The sequence below is a fragment of the Pteronotus mesoamericanus genome, unplaced genomic scaffold, assembly GCF_021234165.1.
Source record: "Pteronotus mesoamericanus isolate MK-2021 breed Mesoamerican mustached bat unplaced genomic scaffold, CSHL_Meso_final scaffold_174, whole genome shotgun sequence".
Classification (NCBI taxonomy): Eukaryota; Metazoa; Chordata; class Mammalia; order Chiroptera; family Mormoopidae; genus Pteronotus; species Pteronotus mesoamericanus.
In genome coordinates, this window is record NW_026555309.1 from 8,593,626 (window position 1) to 8,620,321 (window position 26,696).

The 26,696-nt window shown below is 37.8% G+C and overlaps 1 protein-coding gene across 1 annotated transcript in view; it reads right to left on the minus strand.

Moving 5' to 3' along the window:
* Positions 1-26,696, minus strand: part of ARFGEF1 (ADP ribosylation factor guanine nucleotide exchange factor 1) — a 104,345-nt gene that overhangs the window by 5,654 nt on the left and 71,995 nt on the right. Inside the window, exons 23-36 of the mRNA XM_054590231.1 lie at positions 23,475-23,565; positions 17,404-17,444; positions 17,140-17,309; positions 16,641-16,792; positions 16,330-16,502; positions 15,256-15,416; positions 14,187-14,317; positions 11,433-11,562; positions 10,201-10,336; positions 9,979-10,117; positions 8,468-8,540; positions 6,714-6,846; positions 1,855-1,994; positions 202-370 (exon numbers count right to left, since the gene is read on the minus strand). Of these exons, the coding sequence (XP_054446206.1) occupies positions 202-370; positions 1,855-1,994; positions 6,714-6,846; positions 8,468-8,540; positions 9,979-10,117; positions 10,201-10,336; positions 11,433-11,562; positions 14,187-14,317; positions 15,256-15,416; positions 16,330-16,502; positions 16,641-16,792; positions 17,140-17,309; positions 17,404-17,444; positions 23,475-23,565 (1,839 nt within the window). The remainder of the gene's footprint in view (positions 1-201; positions 371-1,854; positions 1,995-6,713; positions 6,847-8,467; positions 8,541-9,978; positions 10,118-10,200; positions 10,337-11,432; positions 11,563-14,186; positions 14,318-15,255; positions 15,417-16,329; positions 16,503-16,640; positions 16,793-17,139; positions 17,310-17,403; positions 17,445-23,474; positions 23,566-26,696) is intronic.

Below are 26,696 nucleotides of genomic sequence, written 5' to 3' on the forward strand. Positions count from 1 at the left end.
ACACCCAGGTAGTTATTTGGCTTACTGAAGATCTAAGAGAATTTGGTTGGTAGACCGCCTTCCTATACAATTAGTAAGGTGAAAGTTCAAACAGTAGCACACACAGACCCGAGGACACAATCAATGAACTCTGATGAACACAAATATCTGCTGGGTACACCTTAACGGCGAACACTGAAATGTGAGACCTGTGCAGCTTACCTGCTTTCCACAGAGCAGTCCTCTGTTCATTGTTGGAGTTGAATGCTTTTGCAAATCGATGTGACTCCAACAGGCAGTCCAGCAGCTTAAAGAGTTGCTGTGATGTTAAAAAGCGGTACATTCCTTGGTCTTGAGTATCAACTCGAACGTCAAAGTCCACGGCATCTCTCTGGGAAACAAACCACCACAGTGCGTGTACGCACACGTGTACGTAAACACACACAGACACACACAATCACAGATTTTAGTAAGTTTAGAACTCAATGCTCCCCCAAGACCAGATTTATGAACAAGCCATGGTACCTAATCTGTTCTTTCTCAATAGGAAACAGGGAAAGGTCCATCGTTTGTTGCCTAATTTCCAGAATGTTCATCCCATGCATCCTAGTCACCAAGCAGTATCTCCTCTCTTTGCAGTGCCCTTCTCGTAATTCTTGACTCCAGGAGCTCTGCCCCTGCCGGAGCCTACGGCTGTTCTCCCACCCCATCTCTGTTCCTCGCCTCTCTTCTTCATTGGCCTGGAGTCTGTGCTTAGTTAGTCCCGTGCATAACCCCTCACCTCCTCTTTGTAGTGTCCGGCAAACCGCCTACTGCCCGTCTGCGCCCACACTCTAGAGGTGACTGGAGAAAAACGGGCTGATCTCTCTCCAGAGTCAGTGGGCTGTGGGGGCTGCCCAGCAGCTCTCCTGCACTGCCCTCGCCCACTTCCCTGGGCCACTGGCTCATATTTTCACTGTTCTCCCCAAGCAGCTGAAGCTTTCTTCCCAACCTTACTTGGTGGATGACTTTTCTTCTGTCTCAATGAGACACCAGAAACTATCAGATTTCCAACTAACTCCCATCAGCAAATGGGCCAGTCTTCCTATATTTATAACTCACCCACTTTGTTTGCATTCCTGTTAAAATGCATAAATTCTCCGCTTCTATCCAAGACAATACCCGCCCTGGTTCCATCTCTGTTCACTCAAAAAGACTGTTCTAGCAACTGTCCCTCTCTTCTGCACTTGGTTATTCTCTCCTGGAAAGCTCTTATCGGGGGAACATGTTGCAATATTGCTAATCTTAGAGACAAAAAGAAGCACCCACTTCTCCTGACCCCTTATCCTCCTCCAGCTATTACCGCATTTCTCTGTATCCCTTTGCAGCAAAACTCATGACAGGATTATCAATGTTTGCTGTTTTCAATTCCCCTCTTTTCTTGTACCCCATATAATAAGTAACATTACAGTTAAACACAATGTCAAAATTACTAAAGTCTACTGAATTGCTAGAGGGCAATTCTCAGACAGAATATTACTCAACCAATCAAGCACTGGACAGAGTCGATCATACCCTTTTTCTTAAAACGTTTCCTTCATTTAACTTCCAGGACAATGCTGTCTCTCGGCCGCCTCAAGCCTCACTGACTCGTGGGCTCCAGCAGCCTCATCACCAGGAGCTGTAAGCCTACAAGGCGTCCAGGGCTCAGTCCCCGACCCTCCTCTCAGCTCGGTCCACACCCACTACCTTGGTCGCGTTGCCCAGTCCCATGGTTTAAAATGAGATCAGCGTGATAAAGGCCATGCCTACCCCCAAAATTAAATCTCTAGCTTGACCTCAGCTCTGAATCCCAGACTGTCAGAGAGCTAACCCCCCTTCCTCACACCTCCTCACCTGTGCGGCAGCTAAGTTTTCTGCATCTTCCTTCTTACTTGTGGCTGGGAAGAACACAATGTTGTCGATAGTCTGGATGAGTTCCAGCTGCACAACACATTTAATCAACAGGGCGGCAAACAATTTTTGTTCTGGATATTCTGTGAGGAAACCCACCCCAATGCACATGCAAACAAAAATTATTTTGAATCCTTTGTAATTTCTATGACATTATAAAGCTAAGGAGACATCAACGTTATTAAGTACAAACAGTATTAGGGTAACTTGCACATATTGCACTGAGAAGGACGTACTCACTGCTTTTGCACATAAGCTCTACTCGAAGTTTAATTTAGTCGACATTTAGAAAAGCCACAGAATGTCAAATTTTTAAATGAAGTATTCCAAATCACTTAGAACAGTGAATATGCTAAAGTTTCCACTATACATTTTAAAATTAGATTAAGGTTATTCTTTAATAAAATATAGCAAATGCATTAAAAGCTAAAACTTAAACTTTTACTCTAAACCCGAGTTTGACCTTAAAATACAGGTAACATAAAAACCTATACCAAAAGAAAACAACAGGAACTAGATCCGTAAGAAAGGAAGTGAGAAAGTCAAGCATTCTGACAAATGGGGCGATACTGTGGGTTAACCATACCACATGTTTTATTTGGATACAGGTTAGGAGTTGTAGCTAAAATGACCTTATCTCTTCAAATGGATCCATAAGCAAAGAAGTCTATAAAAAGTTATGCTAAGTGTATTACTACAAAAGTAACCAAATGATAAAATAACAAAATTGCTCTCCATATAGCCCAGGTGAGTTGTAACATAGCTACTGTATCTTTCTAGTCTGCACAAACTTGCTCAACAGGAGGACATTTCTAACATTCCGCCAGCCCATAAGGACATATTCATCAAAGAATTTTCTGCCCTGGCTGGTGTGGCTCAGTGGGCTGGGTGTCCTCCCACAAACTAAAGGTCACTGGTTCGATTTCTGGTCAGCGCACATGTCTGGGTTGTGGGCCAGGTTCCCAGCAGGGGTGTGTACAGGAGGCAACTGATCACCGTTTCTCTCGCACACTGATGTTTCTCTCCCTTTTTCTCCCTCCCTGCCCTTTTCTCTAAAAATAAATAAATAAAATCTTAAAATTTTTTTCCCCTTTCTCTGACCATCTCGAGCACATGAAGGAGGTCAAGGTGAGGAAAGATGACTCAACTGCTGAGGCGCTGCCAGAGCCTGGCAGCGCTGACCTGTGGCTCCGGGGCAGCCCGCCCCACGGCCACACCTCGATGCTGAGTCTCAAGAATGGCTTTTCCGGGGAGCTTTCCAGGACGCAGGTGACTGTTATTCTGCCTCAGGACAATGGCTCCAGCACTGGAAGACTTATAATCCTTCAGTTTCTACTTTTCTTTACAAATTCCCTTTTCTGAACTCGTTTGTGGAAGTTAAATTCATGTTTTACGGATTTTGGGTAGTAGCAAAAAACTTGCTTAAATTTATTCTTATTTAGGTCATTAATAAAGGCTCTTTTCCAGGAAGTTTTCAGAAAGGTTCTTGTATTTAACACTTAGTTTTTAGTAGTACATCTCAAGTCAGAAAACAAACCCGCGAGTCCCATGGTTGTCTCTTCCTCTTAATTATCTTCTTCCTAGCCCTGCAATACAGTCACAGCTGCAGGGGCACCAACCACTCACTCATCTGCCTCACTGAAGGCATGGAAACATCCTCCGCGGCTGCAGCAGAAGACTCGGGCAGCACACCGGGGGCACCTGCAGGGACCTCCGAGGGGGCTGCTGTCTAACGAGGTGTGGAGGCTCCCGCAGCAGCTGCTCGTGGGGGTCAGGTGCTGTCAGCGGGGGAAGCACAGAGTGTGGCCGATGAGGCTCCACTCCGACTGAATGAGGGAAGCCAGGACTCTCCAGTTTCTGGTGTCCTAGCATAACTAGAGGATGTAGATTCTAATTTCAGTCTCACTAGAAGGACCAGCACCATGTATGGGGACAATGTGTTACACAAATTTTCTCATGACAAGGGTTGACCTGCCAGGATTATAATAGATGACCATTCCATGGAGTCACCAAAGACTAGGGAGCAAAGCTAAGCAAAGATGAACTATGTAGGACAGCAAGTTCTGAATCAAGGCTAGAATCGAGACTACAGGGGCAGTGCGGTTTTCTGAAAGCGCAGAAAGAACGAGTCAGCCACCCTTCGGACAGAGTGAACACGCAGGTCTGTGTTGTGATTCTGCTCTCTGAGTGGGAGACAGTCAGACAGCAGACGGCCTCCTCATCAAACAGGAACCAGAACCTGTCCACTGAGTGAATGGGCTCATGGGAACACAGGGGCCATTTGTTCTTCCTCGAGCTCTGACTATTCTGAATCAATGATTCCATGGTGAATTTTTGCTAAAGAACTTGAAGGGGCGTAAGAGCAGGATGTCTGGGAGGAGACAAGAAGCCTGAGCCTCAGCTCAGGGCGGCAGTGGTGCACTGCTCCTCGCTCTGTTAAAGGTGTAGTCTCAGACCAGCCAAGTGAAAACTTTCTCATGTGTGAAGACCAAATCTTTCCTTTACAGAGCTAAGCGCACTGAAAGTCAGCCTTGGGGCCGAGAGCGGAAAGCCACTCACTATTCTGTCCTCATGGCATTTTCCAGTGCAGACTAAAGCTGTCACGAATTCCTGCATAGTCATGCTGTTCTCCAGAGAACAGGGATAAAAAACGAAAACAGGCCACTCACCACCATCTATCTCCCTTCTAAGAGGTTAGCAAGACACAGTGATTGAAGCTAGAAGCTCCTTTCAAGTAGGATAGCAAATCTGTCTTCTCTCAAGAACAAACGTAAGCACCTAGGATTAATTAAAAATTCCCTGAAAAAAATTTAACTCAAAATGGATCAGTGACCTAAATATAAGAGCTAAAAGTATAAAACTCTTAGAAAACACTGGAGAAAATCTTCATGACCTGTTAAAGGATTCTTAGCTATAACACTAAACAAATGAGTTACAGAAGGAAAAAATAGATAAACTGGACTTCGCCAAAATTAAAAACTTTTGTGTAACAGATAGCATTATCAAAGAAAAGATGATCTACAGAACGGGAGGAAATGCAAATCATGTATCTGATACGGGTATAGTGTACAGAGTATGTGACAAACTCCTATAACTCAGTAACAAAAAGACAAACAGCCCAACTAACAATGAGCAATAGACATGAATAGTATTTCTCCAAAGAAGATACACAAATTGTCAATAAGCACAGGAAAAGATACTCAACATTTATTAATCATTAGGGAAATGCAAATCAAATACACAATGAGATACCACTTCACACCCACTAGAATGGCTATCACTAAAAAAAGAAAGAAAAAAAAAAAAGGAAGAAAGAAAAGGAGTATAACGTTGGTGAAGATGTGGAAAAATTTGGATTGCTGGTAGAAATGTAAACTGATGCAGCCACTATAGGATACATTTTAGTGATGCCTAAAAAAGTTAAATAAAGAATTATCATATGAGCCAGCAATTCCACCACTAGGGTTATACCAAAAAGAATTGGAAACAGGTACTAAATAATACTTGTAAACAGACACTCATAGCAGCCTTATTCATGATAACCAAAAGGTAGAATAAACTCAGATGTCCATCAACAGATGAATGGGTAAAAAAAATGTGGTATATTCATACAAATGACCATTACTTTTTATCATAAAAAGGAGTTACTGACCCATTTTACAATGTGATAGGCTTTGACACATTATGCTAAATAAAAGCCAGACATAAAAGGTCATATATTACATGAATGTATTTATATGAAATGTGCAGAACAGAAAAGCCAGACACAGGAATCAGACTGGTGCTCGTTAAGTGCCAGGGAGCTGAAGAATATGGAAGAACAGCGTAATGCTTATGGTGTTTTCTTTTGGGGGAATAAAAATGTTTTGGGGCCTGGCCAGTGTGGCTCAGTTGGCTGGAGCATCGTCCCATCAACCAAAGGGTTGCAGGTGTGATCCTCAGTCAGGGCACATGCCAAGGCTGCAGGTTCGATACCCAGCCCATTAGGGCACATACCTAGGTTTCGAGCGTGGTCCCTGGTCAGAGGTGGCTGATAGATGTGTTTCTTTCTGACACCAATGTTTCTCTCCCTCTCTCTCTTCCTCCCCTCCCCTCTCTCTAGAATCAAAGGGCATGTCTTCCGGTGAGGATGAAAAAATGTTTTGGCATAAACAGATAAAAGTGGCGACTGCCTAACACTGTGAATTTACTAAATGCCACTGAATTGTTCACTTTAAAACAGTTACTTATGTGAATTTCACCTCAGTTTAAAAAAGCAATTAAAGCTGTCCTGTTTTCCTCTAGGGAGGAGGCAGTCTTTCCTCAGTGTCATGATTTTCCTTCAGTAAACAAAACGGAACCAATTTAGTTAAAAACAGAAGGGCTCCCGCAAAGGCAACATGGGGGTGGGCAGCAGGCTGTACGGCAGGCTGCTTGCTCCCCAGAGACTGGCGCTCCTGCTTGGAAAGCACTGGCCCGCACTATCTCCCCAGCAGAGGAAGAAGAAGGCCCACCAGGCCCCACTAACGCGGACAACCTGGGGGGCTGTGTGAAGAAGGGGATGGGGAGGGAAGACTCATAAGCTGAACACAAACGCTGGCTGAAAGCCTTGTGGGAAAGCTGGTGCTGCAGGTGTTAGTAGAGGTAGTGACTGCCCTCAGATGAGCACCTACCTACCGGATGACGTTCAGGTTGGAACAAACACAGCAACAAAGTGACCACATGATCAATTACAGTATATTTGTTAATAATTAGCAAAACTTCTCCCCTTTCCTACATAAAACACAATACACAATTTATTTTTACTCAGAGAAATAACTCACTTGCTGAAGGTTTAATTTTGTTGGCTTCTTCATTCACAGTAGAGACAGAAGCCAATGTTGCTTGCTGTCTATTATCTGCAGATCTTGGTTGAATAGAATCATGGATATCTACAGATTTCTGTGATATTGTATCCTAATAAAATAAAGAAAAATTACTATATGTACAATGAATAAAGGTTAAGAATAAAAATAGTTTCTATTATGCTGTGCTTTTAAAAAATACATTGTATCCCTATGAAAAAAGTCATTTTACGTATTATGATTAGACACCATGAGAAAATTATTTAAAATTACCTATACATGGATAGAGCTAATAAACAGTCTTTAAGGGAAAAGCTTCCTTTCCAATGCCCAGGCTTGGGGTTGAGACCACCCAAGGGCAAGAAATAAAAATGCTAAGTCCCACTGTGTGGGAAAAGTAGTCCACAATACCCATGAAGTGTCATGAACTCTAAACAAGAGTCCACATGTGCCAGAGACGGGCAATTGCTGCAAGCTTTGTGTAGGCCGAGTTCAGGGAAGCTTTTCAGGGGTGAGCTTAGGGAAGGATGATCTGTCACTGAAGGAACCGGCAACCAAGGTGAGTGAAAAGGTGACCTCCTAAGAGTGTGGTGTTATGAAGAAGAGATGAACATTCAACTTCAACAGAGCTAGATCTAGAATTCTGCCCCAGAGTTACTAAGTGTAACCCTGAAGAAGCAATGCAGCTTCCTGAACTGAGGGTTTCTGATCTGAAGATGGAGATGACACTTTCCACAGGCTGTTACTGTCTAAGGCTTCCATAATCAATGCAAAGCACTAGCAGGCAATATATGGTAGCTGACATTCCTACAATTCTGGCTTTATTTTGTTACAGAGGTACAGTACACTCAGCAAGGAGACAAAAACGTGGTTTCAAGAGGAACTGAGACTTTTGACATACCAGTCCCAGCGGGAAGCAACTGCATCTGCGTTTCTGAACAAACACGGGAACTGCATTCCCCAAAAATGGTGCTAATCAATCAAGTCCAAGTAATATTTTACCTTGGACCTAAAAATACTGCAGTTTATGATCTTTTACTCCCTGTTATATATAAAATGGGGATAATATGTACCAAACCTGGCTCAAAAAATTGTTGGAAGGACTGATGTGTGTACAAGCCAAAGAATGCCAAAGGTTGCCAGCAGCCACTAGAGGCTGAGAGAAGCAGAAAAGGATTCTCCCTGAAAGGCTTGGAAGGGAAGTAGCTCTGCTGATGCCTTGACTTTGGACCTTTTACCTCCAGGACTATGAAAAAATAAATTTCTATTGTTTTAAGGCCACTAAGTTTGTGGTAATTTGTTATGACAGACCCAGTTAAACAAATACACTGGATGGAGGGTATATTAGAATTCTTTGTACTGTTTTTGTAACTTTCCTCTAAGGTCAAATTATATCGAAATTAAAAGTTTAAATAATATCCAATAATATGTTCAGCATGGCATGGAAACATACTCTGGTGCCTGTCACAACTCTTGAAATCATTTTACTCATGTCCCAGAACATTTATAATATAAAATAATTTAAAATACCTCCTTCCTGGCATTTACAGAGATAAATTTTAGCTTCCTGGGAAATTTACCATCATGAAATTTAACCTGAGAATTCTGGACAGTATATTTATGCCTTCTTTTTAAAAGAGCTGGGGTCAGAGAAAAGAATTTGGCCCATGGTAAAAATTACTTATCACAAATAATTAAATAATTTAAAATATGCCTTATTCATCAAAACTTACCAGCTGTTTTTCACTCACAGGAGAGGAAGGTGGGGGAACAGTTTCTCCGGAAGTGGGACGCCAGGTCAAGAGCCTTTAAAATAACAAAATCCCACCAATCATTCTGAGTGTAAAACATGTCACATCTAATATGATTTTGTAATGGGTATAAGATATACCAATAATAACATATTCCTTCTTTGACTACTTCTAAGAGCAATTTGCTGAAAAACAAAAAACCTAGTGAGAACTTTAAAATACGGACTTCTCGAAAATAATTCATATTCTATACAATTAAAAGGGTACTATGGTCATCAGTTTATACTAACTTAATCAGCTGCATGGGACAGAAAGATGATTAAGGCCTAGGTTCTTTCTTCTGAGAAACAGGAGCTCCTGGGGAACGGGGCACAGATATAGTAACTACATCATTTCAGTTCGATAAGGAAAGAACTCTGGTAAAGATATGTGAAAGATATGCTTATTAGATGATCTCTAAGATCATATATCTTATCTTGAGTGCGTACATCTAATGAATTAAAACAGAAGCAGTTCTTAAAAAAGAATTTGGCCTGATTGCCTTTTATAAAGACTTCACAGGGACAATAGCTAGGCAAGAATTCATACAATAGCAGCCATAGATAAACTATGACAAAAATGGTTATTTGTCAGTTACACTGATCCAACAAAATGTACACCAAAAAATACGAACTGTCAAATAATTACAAATAGGCCAAGGGAATTATTGTGTGTCCTTTTAGTGCAGTCCTACCTAGAGACTCTTCCGAGGGGTGTGTTCCTTTTGTATGACTTCCTATTTGGTATTGATGAGGATATTTACAAAGAGATTACACCAGTGCAAACATATTTAATTCATGTCAAGACAAAGTTCATGATGCTTAAAAATGTGGACTGACAGTTTTCATATGTAGTTTTATGCCAGTGCATTCATATATGTCTACTTGTCTACTTGATGTTTTAGATAAGATTTAAAACATCTTATAAAGTAGATTTAAAAATTACAGATGTAAGGTGACAGTGTGCAGGCCAGAGAGCACCCAAGGTAGAGCTGGGAGCTAAGTTCACGTGTGTCCTGCAAAAAGTCCAGGAGTTATCAGTCATTTAGGAAGACCATATTTTAGTTTCCCCATTGGTAAAAACTCCTTCACTACAATCCTGAAATTATCCCTTAAAAAAAGATGACAACTGTAAAATGTGATAGGTGCAAATAAATCCCCCCTTACTTTTTTTAATTCAAGACCACTACTTTGGTTTAATCTGGATAAATAAAACCTTATAAAAATGGAATCACATCATTATGACCCCAATTTTGGATGACCAGACTAAAGGTTTTAGTTTATAAGCAATTTAAATCATGTATTTGTTACGGTTTATAGGAGTTTAATGTGTAATACAAATTCATGGAACAATGAGATATTTTTAAAAAGGATTCTGTTATGAGAAATCACTAATTACTCTGAAATCTTTTATGTCTATCATTCAATACATAAAGTTGTATAAAATCATCTTACGCATGTGGGATTGTGGTTTTGAAGATATCCAGAGTGCAGTTACAAGTTTTATCCCAGATTTCTAGGGTAAATTTTTCACCATTCAGGATAACAACATTCTCTAAGCAGTTTGTACCAGATCGTGCTAACTGCTCATTGTCTACAAAAGAAAAGAGCAATTAATTTATCTATTACTAGGGTCACATTTAACACTTTTGTGTCACTTATCTGGTACAGACGTACCTTGTTGCACACACCAGAAGAGCTGGGCAAAAATATCATCCAAAAGTACATCACTGAGTACTTCTAAATACTGGGTGAATACATCACAGATGGCGTAAAGTGCATGATTACAGGTTGTTGTCATCCATTCAGCTTTCTAGGGAAAAAATATCGTTAAACAAAGGTCAGACCATTCATCAACTACTAGGATTAAAAAAGAAGTGTTTGCATATAAAAAAGGTAAGCCTGTCCCTGTTCCTTTCAGACTCTTACTTCCCTCTAGAATAGGGTCCCCAACCCAGAGTCCATGGCCTGTTAGGAACCAGGCCCCAAGCAAAGCTCACCTGTGCTCTGCCTTGCCCACTCCCATCTTCCAACCAGTCCATGGTGCCAAAAAGGTTGGGGACCACTGCTCTAGAATACTACATTCGTCTCACTTTAATATGTAATCTAATGCTACCTATTTTTCTCCATTATCCCATAACCATTTATGTGTAAAATAATTCAACTATTTTTGCACTGCTTGCTTTGATTGTAAAGAACTATCACTGCATTATGTTGTTATTAGCATTATGACTTAAAACAACATGCATGAATAACAGCTGGCCTTGCTGTCCAGCACATGATCTAATGTGAAAGAGAAATGTGAGGAAGAAAAGGAAAGAATTTATTCAAGTGGGATTAGTATACCTTTAAAATTAAACTGATTTTCATGAAGTACGCTACTTAATAACACCATAAAAGGCAAACAGGGACATACAAAATAAGTGCAAGTAATTTATTTTTCTCAAATGCATAACAGGATAATCTGAACGGATAGTTTTCATATGTAGTTCTTTGTGCTAGTGCATACATATGTTACTTATTCTATGTAGTTTTTATTCAATTCAGAATAAGAAATCACTGTAAATACTAAAGACAATATTAAAATAAGGAAAAGAAACTGGAAGTTCAACAAAAACATTGAAAACAGCCAACCAATTCATTAACTCGGTTCTATCTCCAAATAGCCATTAAAACGTTTGGTTTCCTCTCTATATGTTACTTTCTTCTAGCAAAATAGAGGTATCCTTCAATTCGGAAAAGGTGTCTATTCTTGTTTATAAAGATGTACAATTTACCATAATGCCTTAAGAAAAAAATTTTCTAGGAATTTTATTCTGTTCAATGTGCTTAATCTGAAATACTGTTACATTAAGGAAACTACTAAGAACCTCTTGACTATATTAAATGAAAATTAAGTATCTTCTCACCTCTGTTTGCTGTTCTGGCAGTTTCATGTTGTCAAAGATTCTGAAAACAATTCTAAATAAATCCTGCCACCAGTGTTTTTCATAAGTGTGGCCGTAAGTTTTCATTATTTCAAACATTACCGTCAACCCCCTAAAGTGACAGAACATAATTAGGAAAACAAAAAAGCACTACACATTAGCATCTCTCTCCTAAAATAACTATGACAGTTCACAAAGTTACAGAAAACAAAGTTTAAGATCAGTTTTTTTAAAACCAGTTTAAAATCAATTTTTTAAAACCAGTTTAAAATCAGTTTAAACTAACACATGATCCTGAGTTTTAAGAATTTTATGTTGTTATACAGCCTTCCTCAGAATGCGTCATTTAGCAAAAAGCTTCAAAGTCCTTAACCTTGAATTTTTTCTTTATTTTACTTTTCATTCACTCCCATCCCATCATCTAGCATTTGAAAATAGTAAATGAAATTACAGATCAAGAGAGATCACCCTATTAGTGATTATTAGTTTTGTGGCACTGTGGCCAAGGGAGAAAACACATCAGAAACAGTCTAAGAACAAATAAAAATTAGATTTTAGAAAATCTTTTTCAAAGAGCTACAGGAATTTTTGGCTAATACTATAATTTGTCATAGAATATCCTCAAACAAAAAGAATTTGTAAAACTAATCCACGAACATGTCCATGGGGACAGGGGTCTGTTTCCGGCTATATCCCGGCACAGAGCAGTGCCTGTTATCTAAGGGGCACACGGTAACATTTGTTGAATGAATACAGTGCTTAGTATCGCATTCACTATCTTTAGGTTAAGTGTTAAAACTAAAATTCAAAATTGCCTTTCTGAGTCTTTCTTTCTCAAAATTAAAAATAAACCCTTCATGTAACCATTAAAAAGTTTGATCTTTCCTCTATATGTTACTTTCTTCTAGCAAAATAAGTATCCTTCCATTTGGAAGAGGTTTATATTCCCAAAAGTCTGATGGTAGGCCAGAAAAAATTTTCTTTGAAAGGCTCCATAAAGATGGTACACTGTCTAGCTCATTTGCTGCTACGCTGCCTCTAGGCTTAGTACAACCCTGGTACAAACCAGGCTTGAAATAAGTATTTGTTAAATGAATGTGTAAAAATAACATGTGGTAGTTCAGTTCTTCGTCAAGTTCACAACAGTTTATTTCTCACATAAGATAACTAATGTGCAATGAGCAGTAGTAAAAAAAACTAGTTCCACGTTTCCCTCCACAATGGGAAAAGGCTCCCTCTTCCTCAACACTTTCTGAGCTCGAACTCTGTTCCTTCTCACTCCAAATAACTGGGTTCCAACCCCAATGTCTGGGGAGGAGGGGATGTGGGGAATTCTATTTTTTTCTAGGCCCCTAAAGCAAATCTACACAAATCTACAGAGGTTGCTAGTGTAGGAGAAAAGAATACTTGGGACGTTAGGTTAATTCTTTAACTGTAAATCTGTGGAATTTTGAGATAATCTAATGAGAATGCTTGTGTTACAAATCATACTGTTATATTTTAAAATGTAATCTAAATAACAGCCCTCATAAACACTGGGGTGAGTTAAGAAAATGAAAGACATTATTGAAGAGTTTACTCGTATTTTCCCTCTCCTTTACTCACTAGAACACCTATTTTCTTTTCTCCTTAACAACTAGAATCCATCCATAATCTGAATATAAGAAAGGGTGAGAAGCAAGGTAGCATGTGCCCAGACAGGCTAAGGGGCTAAGAAAGCAAGCAAGTAGATCCCTTGCCAAGATAAAACGTTGTCCACTGTGTGATTACTAAGCTCTGTTAAAAATTCCCAAGGTTTAAGTCAAGGTTTGAGTCCTACTTTGGATGACTTATCTATGTCATACAAAAGTGAAAAGTTTCTCAGGAAATAAATCAAACTTAACACTTTGGGTGAAGGGTGGGGATGGTCTGGCAAAAGGGGAGGAAGGATTCATTGTTTCATTACATTTCCATCATTGATTTGTTACAAGTCTATACCACCTTTCTGATTTTAAACAGTTTAGTAAACTGTCCAAATAACTAATGATTCTCCCTATAAAGGTGGGATAACATAAAACTGAACTCATAATGCACTCAAGCAGTTTTCACAGATACTGAAATACCAGTTGGCCACATCAATTTGGCAGTCAAAAATAGAGAGAAAAACTATCCTATGGTATTGATAGGAGCTATAACATGAGAAGTGTATACTGAGTGCTTGTCTTGTTACATTATATCCACAATAGTTTCTTTACAAACTGCTTATAGGTTCACATAGATCTTTTATTGAGACTGTACTTTGGAAACAGTTCAATTCTTTTTGAATAGACCTGCTGTATTCAAAACTATGTTATTGACCAGTATTTAGAGAAGAGGTTCTTTCCTTAAAATCCATCAAGGATGCATATTTAGAAATTGTTCTATCATTTATCAGGAAATAAATTTTGCCACTAACTTCTACTTCTGGTTGGGAATAAATGTATGAAAAGACAGAATCTGTACAGTATTAAATTAACATAGACATAAAACTGAAAGTAGGCTACAATCAAATTTTAAGGAAAAGGAATGTATTTCCATTTTTTATCACTGCTTTATTTTAACATGTTTTAAAATTTATCTTTCTGATAATTGTTATATTTGTTAAAGCTCATGATTTATGGCCTTTCACAATGGAATTTCTGTTCACATAAAAAATGGTAATTTGATTAAAGTCAAAATAAGTCTTACAAAATTTTAATTGCAAACACTGACTGTTACCTGGTTCTTACATCTAATTTGCATCTATTGATGATACAGGACAACTCAAAGAGGATTGGGAACCATCCTCGCACCCACACCCTGTCTTCAGGAGCCACGTTCATATCATCACTTGTGTATTCCTTGAAAGCCTTCAAGAAAGGTAGGGTAATTAAAGGCAAAACATAATACCGACATTAAGCATATTTCCAAAACTTAAAATAATTAAAGTTACAAATCCAAGTGAACAATATGATAAAACACAATAATTTAAATACATAAAAAGGAGAATAACTGTCAATAAAGAGCACTGTACTAGTATACAAAAGTTGGCTTTAGCTTCTACTGTTACCAGCTTTCTACATTATTAACCAGGTTAAATCAGTTGTTTATTTTTATCACTTGGTTATGACACCGTGCAGCCACACTAACCACAGTGGGGAGGTATGAAGGTCAAATGAGTTGATGCTTGGACTCAGCACACCCCAAGTCCATGTCAGTATGCAGTAGAAATCTTATTACCAAATCTATGATGTATCACTTCTCCTTGTGGAGTTGTAAAGACAGAGTCAAACATGTGAGTTAAAGTTGGCAGCCAGATTGCCAGTTCAAGCTTTGACTCCAGTGCTGAAGCCCACACTCATCCACTGACAGCCAACTTCTGCACTGCAGAGCACGATAGGCAAAAAGCAGTACAGGTTAATGGCTAACAATGCAGGCTTGAGTTCAAACTCTAGGTCTCCTTTATGAGTTCAACAAACACAGACACATTTTTAACCTCTTTTTGCCTTAGATTCCTTATCAGTATTGGACTACAACACTACCTATCCAGTAAAGTTGTGATGAAGGTTAAACAAGTTAACAGGGGTGAAACACTCAAAAAAATACCTAGTATCTTCAATTAACACTGGCTATCAGTACTACCCATTATAACTCAGAATGAAGCTCAGATAATTTTGGGGTTTACTGAAAAACCAATGCTTCATATCCTCTTAATTTTCAAATAAACTTGGCTCTCAGTAAGTTTAATAATCAGTAAATATTGAACTGGGGAAAATATTCAGTAAAATTATGTTTAATGACACTATACCTGAGGCCTGTCAGACACGTATTTTGCACAATGGCGAATAAGTCGAATTGCTTCCATACTTGTGTCTGGGAAAGCTGCATTGCATGCAAATTCAGACAAACACTTCACTGCATCCTGGAAAGAATCAATGGTCGCTGGAAAGTGTTTCTCAAACACAAGCGCTTAAAAAAAAAAAGATATAAAATTAATTATAATTTTTTCAGTTACTCTTAATTATACCAAAAAAATACATCAACCTCTGGATGTGATGTATATTTCTTAAAAGTTAAAGGCTTTAGTGTTCAACAGACAGGGTTCAAGTCTGTGGTGACCACTTACTTCACCGTCCTGAGGAGTAAAGACAAGGAAACAGGTCTGTGTTTTGTTTACACTATAAACTCAGTAGCTAATACAGTGACCAGTACATGGTAGGTATTGTATCAACAGTTGTTGAATGAATATACAAAACTATGGTTAATCTCTCTGTATCTCAATGTCTTAATCTATAAAAAAGGTTAATAATACCCACAGGATAGTTGAAAAAATTTAAAGTGCTTAGCACAATACTTAATTCAAGGAAGCACTCAATAAATGATAGCTGTGATGCTGTCAGTCCTGATGCTGATGATCATCATTATGATCTTCTAGTCAGGTTTAACTTACATCTTTAATATTTTCTTCTCCCTCAAAGTCAAAGGAGGCTGTGGAGTGTACTGGTTCAAAACAAAGGCTTTGTCTTAAAGCTCCCTGGCTTTGAATCTCAGCTCTATCACTCACTCGTTCTGTGCCCTTAGGTGCATTACTTAACCACACTGGGCCTGAGTTTCCTAACATTTATCTCATAAAGTTGTTGTAAGACTTAAGAAAACACATGCAGAATACTTACAGTGCTTGCCATATTGTAAACAGCCAATAAATGTTAACTATAATAATATATCATTATTCACTCTGCTTATGTGGCAAAACTTAGTAAACTTAAAAACCATTAATAGGCCCATAACTTTATACTTGAATTATCTTCTGAACACATTATAGTTTCTTCTTCTTCTTCTTCTTTTTTTTTTTAACTTAAACATCACTAAAAGAAATACTTACTGACAATGTGCCCTGTTGTCTGGAATGCAAGTTCCACTATGCTTTCATCTTGATCAGATGCAGCTAGATGAAATACAGAGAAAATGTTCTTCCATCCAGACCGAATGTTAGCAGCTTGTGAATTCACCATCTGTGCTATACACCGTACAACCATATCTCGAATGGTTGGAGACCTAAAATATTAATATAATTGCTTGACTATGCATACAGATAAAACTTATTAGTTTTCTTTCCCTTCTTCTGTTATTCCCCCTGCTGTGAAAAATAATAAAGTATTTTTCTGATATTAAGTAATTCAACAAATAAAATACCTGTTCCGTTTCATTATATGCTCAAAAGGTCTTAAGAAGTCCTTCTGGAATCTGAAATTAGCAAGCTCCCCCTTCTCTAAGAACTTCATTGACAATTGCCTCAAGGAATCTACTGCAAAAATAGCTACATCTTCATTAGGATTACAGCCAACCTGCAATGGCAACAGAAATATAGAGTGTTAATATCAACAGTAGAAATTTATAATTTTTTATTTTTGTTTTAGAGGAAGTCCATCATTAATAGCTTAGATAAATAAACCCTAAGGTTTTCCATAAAGGTGCTAGGTGCTAACAGTATTTCTCAACAAGAAAAACATTATTTTAACTAAATTCTTAAAACCTAGAGCTAAAGAAAAACAGGATTCAAACGGTTTTCTAAATTTAATCACAAAAACAACTTAAAAATTGCTTGGAAAGAAAAATGTCTCAATTAGATAAGGCAATTTTAAATAAAGAAAAATAATAAAAATGTAAGAGAATCCTATAATTATTCAAATACCTTATTAAAATGATCTCCAATAACTTCCCAAATTCGAGACCACTGCAATCTTATTCTTCCCATGTTGTAATATGATATTTCTACTATTTTTTGTAGACTAAACATTCTTGGATGTGTAGTGGAAAGTAATTCATCCATAGACACAGCACAGAGCCAACGGACAAAATCCACTATAATATAAATAGATTTATAATTTTTTAGCTTATCATTCAAGTCTTTTAGCCAAACAACCAGTTTATAGGTGAAATAAATGTATATACTTACCAATAGCATTTCCATCTAGCCTTGTAGATCCTGTAAATATCCTAAAGAAAAAAAAAATACTCAAAAATGTATAGTCTGAAAAAAAAGTATAGCCTCACATCTGTTACATCAATTCAAATGTAAGTGACCTGGGGAACTACCTACTCTGATCTGTTTTAAAGGAACAACAACAACAACAAAAAATCAGGCAGTCAAGTAAATATTTTTTATTGTTACACAGTTCAGTAAGTATGGTTTGATGCTCCTCTCTCCCTCCTTTGCATTCAATAATATATAAAGTAAGAATATATGGTTCTAATTTTATTAGTAAATTTATAAACACTAGATAGTTATAAGACTCTGAGAATAAGAAAAATAGGTTGTAAAACTAATAATTGGCACACTGATACTGAAAATTTTTCAATTTTTCCCTTATTATCTACTAACATTAACACATTTTTAAAATGAAATATTCCACTTCATTTCTACAAGTAATATGTGTTTCATTAGAAAATTCATTTAAGTTACAAACGATGTAATAGAACCTTGTGAGTAGCCTCCAACAGTTTAACCAAGAAGTAGCTAACCAACCTTCCTTAGGGCATTCAAATACTCAGTGTTAAGGTATGCTGCCCAGCTGTCCCAAGACTTCCTCACTGAGCTCTTTTTCTGTTTCAAAGTTTCATAAAAGACTTCACCACAAACATCTTAGTCCTCCTGTTTGGTGTTTTTTTTTTTTTTTGTTTACCAAATTTAGTTTGATCTTAATACAGTAATAGCAGATAAGTAACAAGAAAACATATACATAGTCTAAATATGGTAATGTCTTCATTTTTATGCATATACTTGGGTTTGTAATCAAGGGTTTGAATGTGACTTCCAGCATATACCAATATTCCTCAATTTAAAATTACTACTATAAGATTTGCATGATAAAAAAGAAACCTTAAAGGAAGGTGCTAGTCAAATATTAAAAACTTAGAAATAAAAATAGGGAGGTAGTGGTGGGTAAGGTTGGGGGCCGTACTGGGGGGAAAATGGGGACTATTGTAATTGAACAATAAAACAAAGAAATTAAAAACAATAAAAACAATCACAGTAAGTTGCAGCTACCAACAATCACAAGGTGGGTATTGCTCTAAATTCTTCATATATGTCCTCTCAAAATAGTCACAAATACCCTGGGAAGTAGGTACGATTAAACTTACAACTTTATAAATATAAAAATTTCCTTGAAGTCACAGAACTAGTAAGTGCTAAAGCCAAGATTCAAACCAAGTCAGACTGACTCCAGAGTCTACTTTCTTACCACTGTGCTACACTGCCCCACACTTACCTGAGCAAAACATAAACATTTTAAATATATTCTATTTCTTTCCTGCTACCATAATCTAAAAGTTCTGAGTATAAACATTGTTTTAATCTTACTGCCCTTGAATGTCTGTCTATGTGTTCTGGCAATGAGTAACAAAAACAAGACTGGAAAAACAAATTAAAAACTGACAACATAATAACTCAGAATATGACCTCCTGCTAAAGGAATATCTTAAGATTTCCCATAATGCTCTTGTCAGTAGAACAAAACAATTCAAAGATCTGGCTGAAAACACAATCTGGGAGAAAAAACAAGAGTAATAAGGTCTCATTTAATCCAGTGGTTTGATTGGATCCAGAAATTAGAATATACAAAGCCTTTGTACAAAAGCTCTCCTATGAACTAAATTAAAAATTGCTGGACTATGCATTTCATTAGCTGATTTCTCAAACTAGAGGTAACCCCACTGAAAGCATTATAAAAAGACAAAACAAAAATATAGTCAAAACTAAACTGTATAGGAGAAATAACAGGAAGAGAAACAATAGCAAAAGAAAAACAAAAAACAAAAAAAACCCAGTAACAACAATTTTTAACTGAGAGGAAAGCAAATGGCAGAGTCAAAGGTGTAAAAGAACAGAAGCACAGACGGAGATTAGATGCAACTACAGGGAAAATACGCAACACATTCTCTGAAGGCAGTGAAATAATGGAGAACAAAGGCCACAGGACAGAGGAGTTGCAGCTGCAATCAGATGGGTTCTGTAGACTCTGGTGACGTTGGAAGGTAGTGGAAGCATGCAACCTGGGAAAGAGCATTCAAATTCCTACTCACTTTGGTAGCCTCTGAGGGGTGCTCTATTTCTAGTAATGCTCCACTAAAGATATGTCATATGGAGAGCACAGCGGTTTGCGGAGGCATTTAAAATTAAACCTTAATATACTAAGGCAGGAAAATAGAACTATGTTTCACAAAATCAGTCTATGAAATGGATTCTATAGTCCCTGTATGAAAAGCAAAGGACAGTAGCATGAGAACCCTGTGTGTTAATATCAAAGGACATGTCCTGGGAAGCATGAGTAGAAAAATAAATTTGATAGATTATTGCTTCATCCATATCATGAGAGTAATGCAGTAATGCAAAAAAAAAAAAGTAAGTTTGACAGAGCTTGCAGATTCTGGATCAAATAAACTTTAAACAGTATGTAACACACAAAGAAAATTACTGTATTCGTAAAAAGTTTTCACAGTGAAAATATCAGCAGTAACGTTTAATTCTTAGATCTAACTGAAAGATATTTAAGAGCTAATGCAGTGGGGGCTGAGCTGTATACATTTCTGAAAGGTGACAGAATGTCCCAAAATGCATGGTGGGCCAATTTTACAAACCTAGATCTGATGTGCTTAAAAAACAATAAAAACAAAAATGCTGGGAAACGCTCTGTCTGGTTTCAGGAACTGTAACCCCGCCAACAGGCGAAAGGGCCCCAAGGCTGGAAATAATCAAGGAGGCCTTGGAAAAACAGGCCCCTGAGGAGACAAAACCTGTCCCCCTGGCAGGGGCGCAGCTTCTGCCTCCTTCACATCCCCCTGCTTGGCCCTGTGATGGTTGCTTAATGATGGTAAGTTTTCTCACGAGAGGAAACAACCTGAGACAGACATCGGCCGATATGGACAGCAGACAAGGACTTGGGGGATACAGAGAAAGGGCAAAAAGGACTGTACCCTTCAGCTCAGCTTGGACATGGCCGGAGTCCTCATTCTTTCTGAAAGAAATCTCCTTGTCTCTTGGCGGCTCCCTCCCCCAACCTGGCTCAGGCTTGAAACAATACCAGAAATACCGGTGACAGTCTTAAACCAGATCTGGCGGTTCCCAAGAGAAATCAGGCCTAAAAGTAAATTCTTTAAAGCATGCTTTGTTTTTCCCTCAAAAGCTATAGGCAGCTCACGCGGGGAATACATTATTCACAGCCTTTAACCCTATACCCTTTGGCTCTCTTATGTTTACTATGGCTCTCATGTTTACTTGTCCCTCTTGTTTACTAGTCTCCTCTTGGATGGATCCCTGTGGATAGATCCCTGTGAATCGGTGTGTTCCTGCCATTTGTTTTCTTCAAAACATCATCTATTCTCTGCAAACATTAACATACTGATGTAATGAGATAACCTGTGCCTTCCTGTTACCTAGCCTCACTGGTAACCTTTTCAGTAAAAGCCTTTGAACGGAGGGGCTTGGGGCCTTCCCCACTAGAGGGAAGAGCCATGTCCCCTCTCCTGGCAAACAGAGAAGTGTTTGCGACAACTCGTGTTTATTCCCCCATCCGTGCCACCCCCGGGACGGGCTCTGCGGGATTCAGAGCCCACGCTCCCATCTCAGCTGGCCCCGGACAGTAACCCTCAGATCCCGGAGCGCCGCGCTCCCTGTGGCATGTTCCGTCCCCGCCGCAGTTGTCAGCCGTCAGGGATGAGCAGTGACCTGTGCGGTGCTCCCCCGCTACACAAAAACTATGCTACTAAATAACTGTTTTTTAATCTTTCATAGATAAATCATTCTGGGACAAAAATCTATCCCTACATAGTTTAGTAATACTTATAAAATTGATCTAGTTTAGCAATGCCTAGCAAGTTCTACCCTAGCAAATCCTAGAGGATCAGGCACTCCAGATCGAAGTGCTCAATATTCTCTTAAATTCCAATGGCACAGGATTTCTAATACAAAAGTGGAGATAATTTGAAAATTTTATCTTCAAGTTTTTAATGAAGTCGGGTATTTTTCTGTTGATTAAAAAACAGAAGCTATAAATCATTAAGCAAAGAATTATTATTTTTATTTTTCATGTTTAGCTCCTATACTTGTCATAAAAGATTTTTCAAAATCGGCCTAAGGACAGTAAAATAACTTTTTTTCCCAGCTGAACAAGTACAGAGCTTTCCCGGATGTTCCTGATAATATTCTCACCACTGTCTTAAATACCAGGGTAATCTCATTGAGTTAGCTTACAGACTAGAGTCAGAATATTGAATTTGCAAATAAATTGAGATACTTGAAATTCAGAAGAAATTTAATGAAAAAGTGAAACTCACCACACAAGAATATCTTAAAATGAATAAAAAATATAACTTTTGTTTTCATTATAAGCTAATATTTAAATACTGAGGTTTTATATAAAGTTGTATATTAAATTTATGTTTGTAGAAGTCTTTGGTGATGATGAGTTTGACATGACAAAGTTCTAATAGTACTTTGCTAACGCACCTCTGAAACTGCACAAATTCTTAAAACAGAGAAGCATATTATCTGTCCAAATGAGTGACATGTCTGTCTATAACAAAGAGTGAGTACATAGTTGGATAAATCTGAACTAGGTATGGTCATAGAAAGTATTTTATGGAAATAAATAGTAGGTAAAATGTTGACTCTTGCCTGCATGATTCTCATAATGACAGTGAGGATTATTTTCTGGAAAGCAAAAACAAAAATCACTTGGAAGAAAGCTACTCTGACAGTAGAAGGGCAGACACTACACTGCTGTGGAGCTGCACATGCAGGTAGAGAGGTAAAGCGTGCACATTCAAGATACGCTGCCTGAGTGTTTGCTCTGGCTCCGCTCCTTAAAATTCTCTATGAATGAAATGGTTATCAAAATAATCAAGACCAAGTTAGCCTAGTTGTAGGGATGAGCAAGTTACTTAATTCCCCCAAGTCTCAGTTTCCTTATTTGCAAACTGAGAACAATAACAATATTCATTTCCTGAGGCCACTCAAAGAATTAAATGAAATAATACTTGTAAAGGACTTTGGAAAATACCAAGTGCATGGTAAACCTTTGAGTTGTATAATGGATATACAATGATACATATCTTTCTTCAACCTTCCCCCCACCAAAACAAAGACTGCAAGTGGACATTAAGAATTCTTTTCAAAGAAAAACTTCCACAAAGTACTTGCAGGGTCAGTAGCCTGGAACACACTAGTTCTGTCTATACTTAGAGCAAAAAGTTTTATCTGATGCAAAGTAAAATAATGAATCAACATGAGTTGAGTCTCCAAGCGTTGAAAAAGAAAAAAATACATATATTACACATTATATTTACATTTTTGAAAGCTTCCATACAAATGGTAAAAAAAAAATTGTGATGTCAGAATTGTGAAATGTTAAGTTTCAATTTTGGGGGCATTCATCTGGAAAAAACTAATCTTCAAAATAACACTAAATGTATTCTACATACTGGGCATTTTAAAAATCTGAAATAAACTAAATAGTCCAATAGTAAAATAAACCACAGTATGTGTTTTCTTTTTAGAAAATAAACTAAAAATGAGGAATACTTGGTAATGTCTATAATGTACCAATTCCAAAGTTCTTTCCAAAGAAGCTTATAATGAGAATTGCCAGCAAATCCCTTCATTTTACCCATAATACAGTCCTTTGTCACAGATTGAGCAAGACAAAATACACTCTATTTTCTAATAGAAATAACAAGGGGTATGGTTTCTATATAGGAAATAAACATTTGTGTTCCTTTTCATCAAGTCTACTATTTCCTATTGTAACTTACATTATCATAGTGTTTATTTCCTTCCTATATTCTATACTCTAAAATGCAAAATTATAGGTGCTTCATGAATCACATCATATCATAATACAGTCATATTACTTCAGGAAAGTTATTTTGGCAATAAATTTTTTCTGTTTACTTCTGAGCAAAATATATCTAAATGCTACACAATTAAAAGAGTATTCATCTGAAAAGAGAATAAAATGAATACCTTACCTGTCTACAGCAACAACGACACTCTGAGAACTGGTTTCTCCAATGGATTCCTGAATACTTGCTATTTGCTTCCAGTCCACATTGCCTCCAACTACCATACATAAAAGAGAGTCACTTCAGTTTGACAGCAATTTTGTGAAGAATACACTTAAGAGTTCTAAAACACATTCCTGAAATCAGTTATTTTCCTAATAAAAGAAATAATGATTTGAGTGAACAATTCGTTTGGCATCAGTGACCTTTAGGAAGGCCAAATGTGCTTAATGGGTTATAGTAATTGGTATACAGACACGGTTATAAGAACATAAACTGTGTTTGTGAAGATTACACAAATTAAAGCCACTGAGAATTTAGATCACAAAATTAATGGCACTAGGCATAATTTCTCTTAATGTTTAAGAAACAAAGCAATAATCCAGGTTCCAATAATATCTTCTTAGGGTGACTCCTGATTCCATATAATTAGATCTCTCCTGCGATTTAATATCCAGTTCCATTTATAAATGCTTACTGGAAATTCTAACTATGTTCTAACACCTTTTTATTCAAAAGAATCATTTGTTTTTCCCCCAAAACTGGTGCCATATGTTTGACAGCAGAACAACAACTTCTCCAAGTTTTCAGACTCTTAACCTACAATTATCTTTGAGATCTTTCCCCTCCTCTACTAGTCACTAAATCTTTCCTTTGACCTATTTTCATATCATTTATTCACTGTCATTCTTACTCAGTTTAGACACAACTTCAAGCCCAGATAACTGGTAGTTGCCAGACTGCTTTCCTTGCCACTAATTTTTCCCCTCTTCAACCTCTCCTTCATTCTCCTGTGAGATTAATTTTCCTAAATCATCAGCTTCATTTTGCTTACTATTTCTTTCAGGATAAAGTATAAACTTTTCAGCAACGCACTTAAGGCGGTTCCCTTCAACATTCTAGCCAATATGTGCCTCTATTCAGACCATTCCCTCAACTATCTAAAACCTATCTACCAAACCCAATTTGAGTTCTCAATGAAGTATTCCTCTCCATTGTTCTCATTTGCCTCTGAACTAAGCATATACTTAAAGTACTACATAAGTTAGAAATTTCTTTCATACAGTTTCAATATAAACCACTTTACACATGTTAATGTTGCCTTCTCAGCCAGATAAAAAGTTCCCTACGGTTAGGAAGTTATTAAGTCATATACATTTTTTTTTTTTGTATTCGCCTACCCCTTACTTATTATTAAGTCCAAAGCAGATGCTCAACAAATGCTTGTTGACTTGACTGACCAGATACTCAGGAAATGCATTTAAGAACACAAACATAATAGATGATGTTATTTAAACCAGCTGGACCCAAATTCTGTTCCAGTAACTAAACAGTGTAAAAAAATGTCCTATCCTCATAGAGTTAATTTACTAGAAGAGACATGACTTACAACCAACTTTATTACTGTAATGATTACTTCACGGCTGAAGTGAACTAATTACACACAAATTTTGCTAAATATAACTAATTTTGATAGGATAAAGGAGAATGGGGATGTTAACTCATGGAAAAGCTTCAAATATGAAGAAATATTAAGTTGGACCCAGAAGAATGATCATGTGGAAAAGGAGGCAGAAGGAAAAGTAATTCAGAGAGAAGGAGCAGAATACATTTAAGTATAAGAAGTATGGCCCTGGCCGGGTGGCTCAGTTGGTTGGAGCGTCATCCTACACACCAAAAGAGTTAGGGGTTTGATCCCCGGTCAGGGCACATACCTAGGTTGTAGTTTCGATCGCTGGTCGGGGCACAAACGAGAAGCAACCAATCTATGTTTCTCTCACATCGATGTTTCTCTCTCTCCCCTTTCTTCTCTCTCTAAAATCAATAAACATATCCTCCAATGAGGATTAAAAAATAAAAATACTGGAAGTACTGGAAGTATGCAAGTGAATCAGTCAGAAAGTCAGATAAATATATACCCAGCCCTATTAACCTGGTTACAGGAATACTTGGTGCATTAATAAATTAACTGTGCATAGTTTATATTGCTGCATTAATACTTATTGCATTATTAAATGCTGTTAATAAAGGAGCCTATTACTTTTATTTAATACATATATATGTGATGTCTGTCTGAAGGTATCCAGCCATGTAATATGAAAAATAGGGACATTTACCGAAAAAGATACAAGGTACAAGAAACATTATACATAGGACAATGAATGACAACTCAGTCCCCTTCAAAGCAGGCTCCTTGGGACCTCACACAGTTCTCCCAGTTGCCATCAGCTGCCCCATCATATTTTCTTGAATCTTATCGACAATCTGAAATCTCTTCCCTTTTGAAGGTGATTTTAGTTCTGGGAAAAGCCAGAAGTCACCAAAGGGTGCCAAATCTGGGCTGTAGGTGGGTTTGATGTTTTGCCAAAAAGCTCTGCACAAGATGTGATGCACGCGTGGGTGCGCTGTCGTGATGAAGCTGCCAGTCACCAGTTGCCCCTAGTTGCAGCCTTCTGAATCATCCACACAGCTTCCACACTTTATTTGCTCAGTCATTGAATACAACAGCCATATAGTACACATGCTCACTCAATGGCATCTATCGTCCCCACTGACTAGTACAGGAAAATTGTTATTGTTCACATATGCATATTCCATTTGTCAGGTCACATCAATGTTGTGCAAACAGTTCTTGTTATATTAACAATGGCTGGACTTTTTCTGGACAGGCTTCGTTGAATATACAGACTAAAGCAACCTGAACGTTCCACATCCTCTTCTAGCTTAAATTCTGACTACAGCATCCTGCTGAAGAAAGCATCTGTTTGTTGTCTGAGTGGGTGACAGGGCACAGGTGTATAGGGATGAACATCTGCTACGTTGGGTTAACCGATCAGATGGCCTGAAGGGAGGGCTCTGCCCAACATGGGCCAAGTTAACAGACTGGCTCCATCTTGAATGTAGATTCAAAATGATCAGTCAGGAATGGAGAATGGGGCAGGCCAAAAAGAGAAGTAGATGACATAAAAGAAAGCCTAGATAAAGCATGGTAGAGAGGTGAAAGACTGTGGCTGATTGCTTGAGGGGCTTGGAAGCCTCAAATTTTTATTTCCAGATCCATAATGTGCCTATCTTTCTATAAACTCCCTTCTCCTGAAAGGAGTAAATACTTCTAGATCTCAAGTGTATTCCTTCTTGCTCTCTAAGTCATGTGTCTAGATTTCTTGGTTCAAGTAGGGTGGGGAAGAA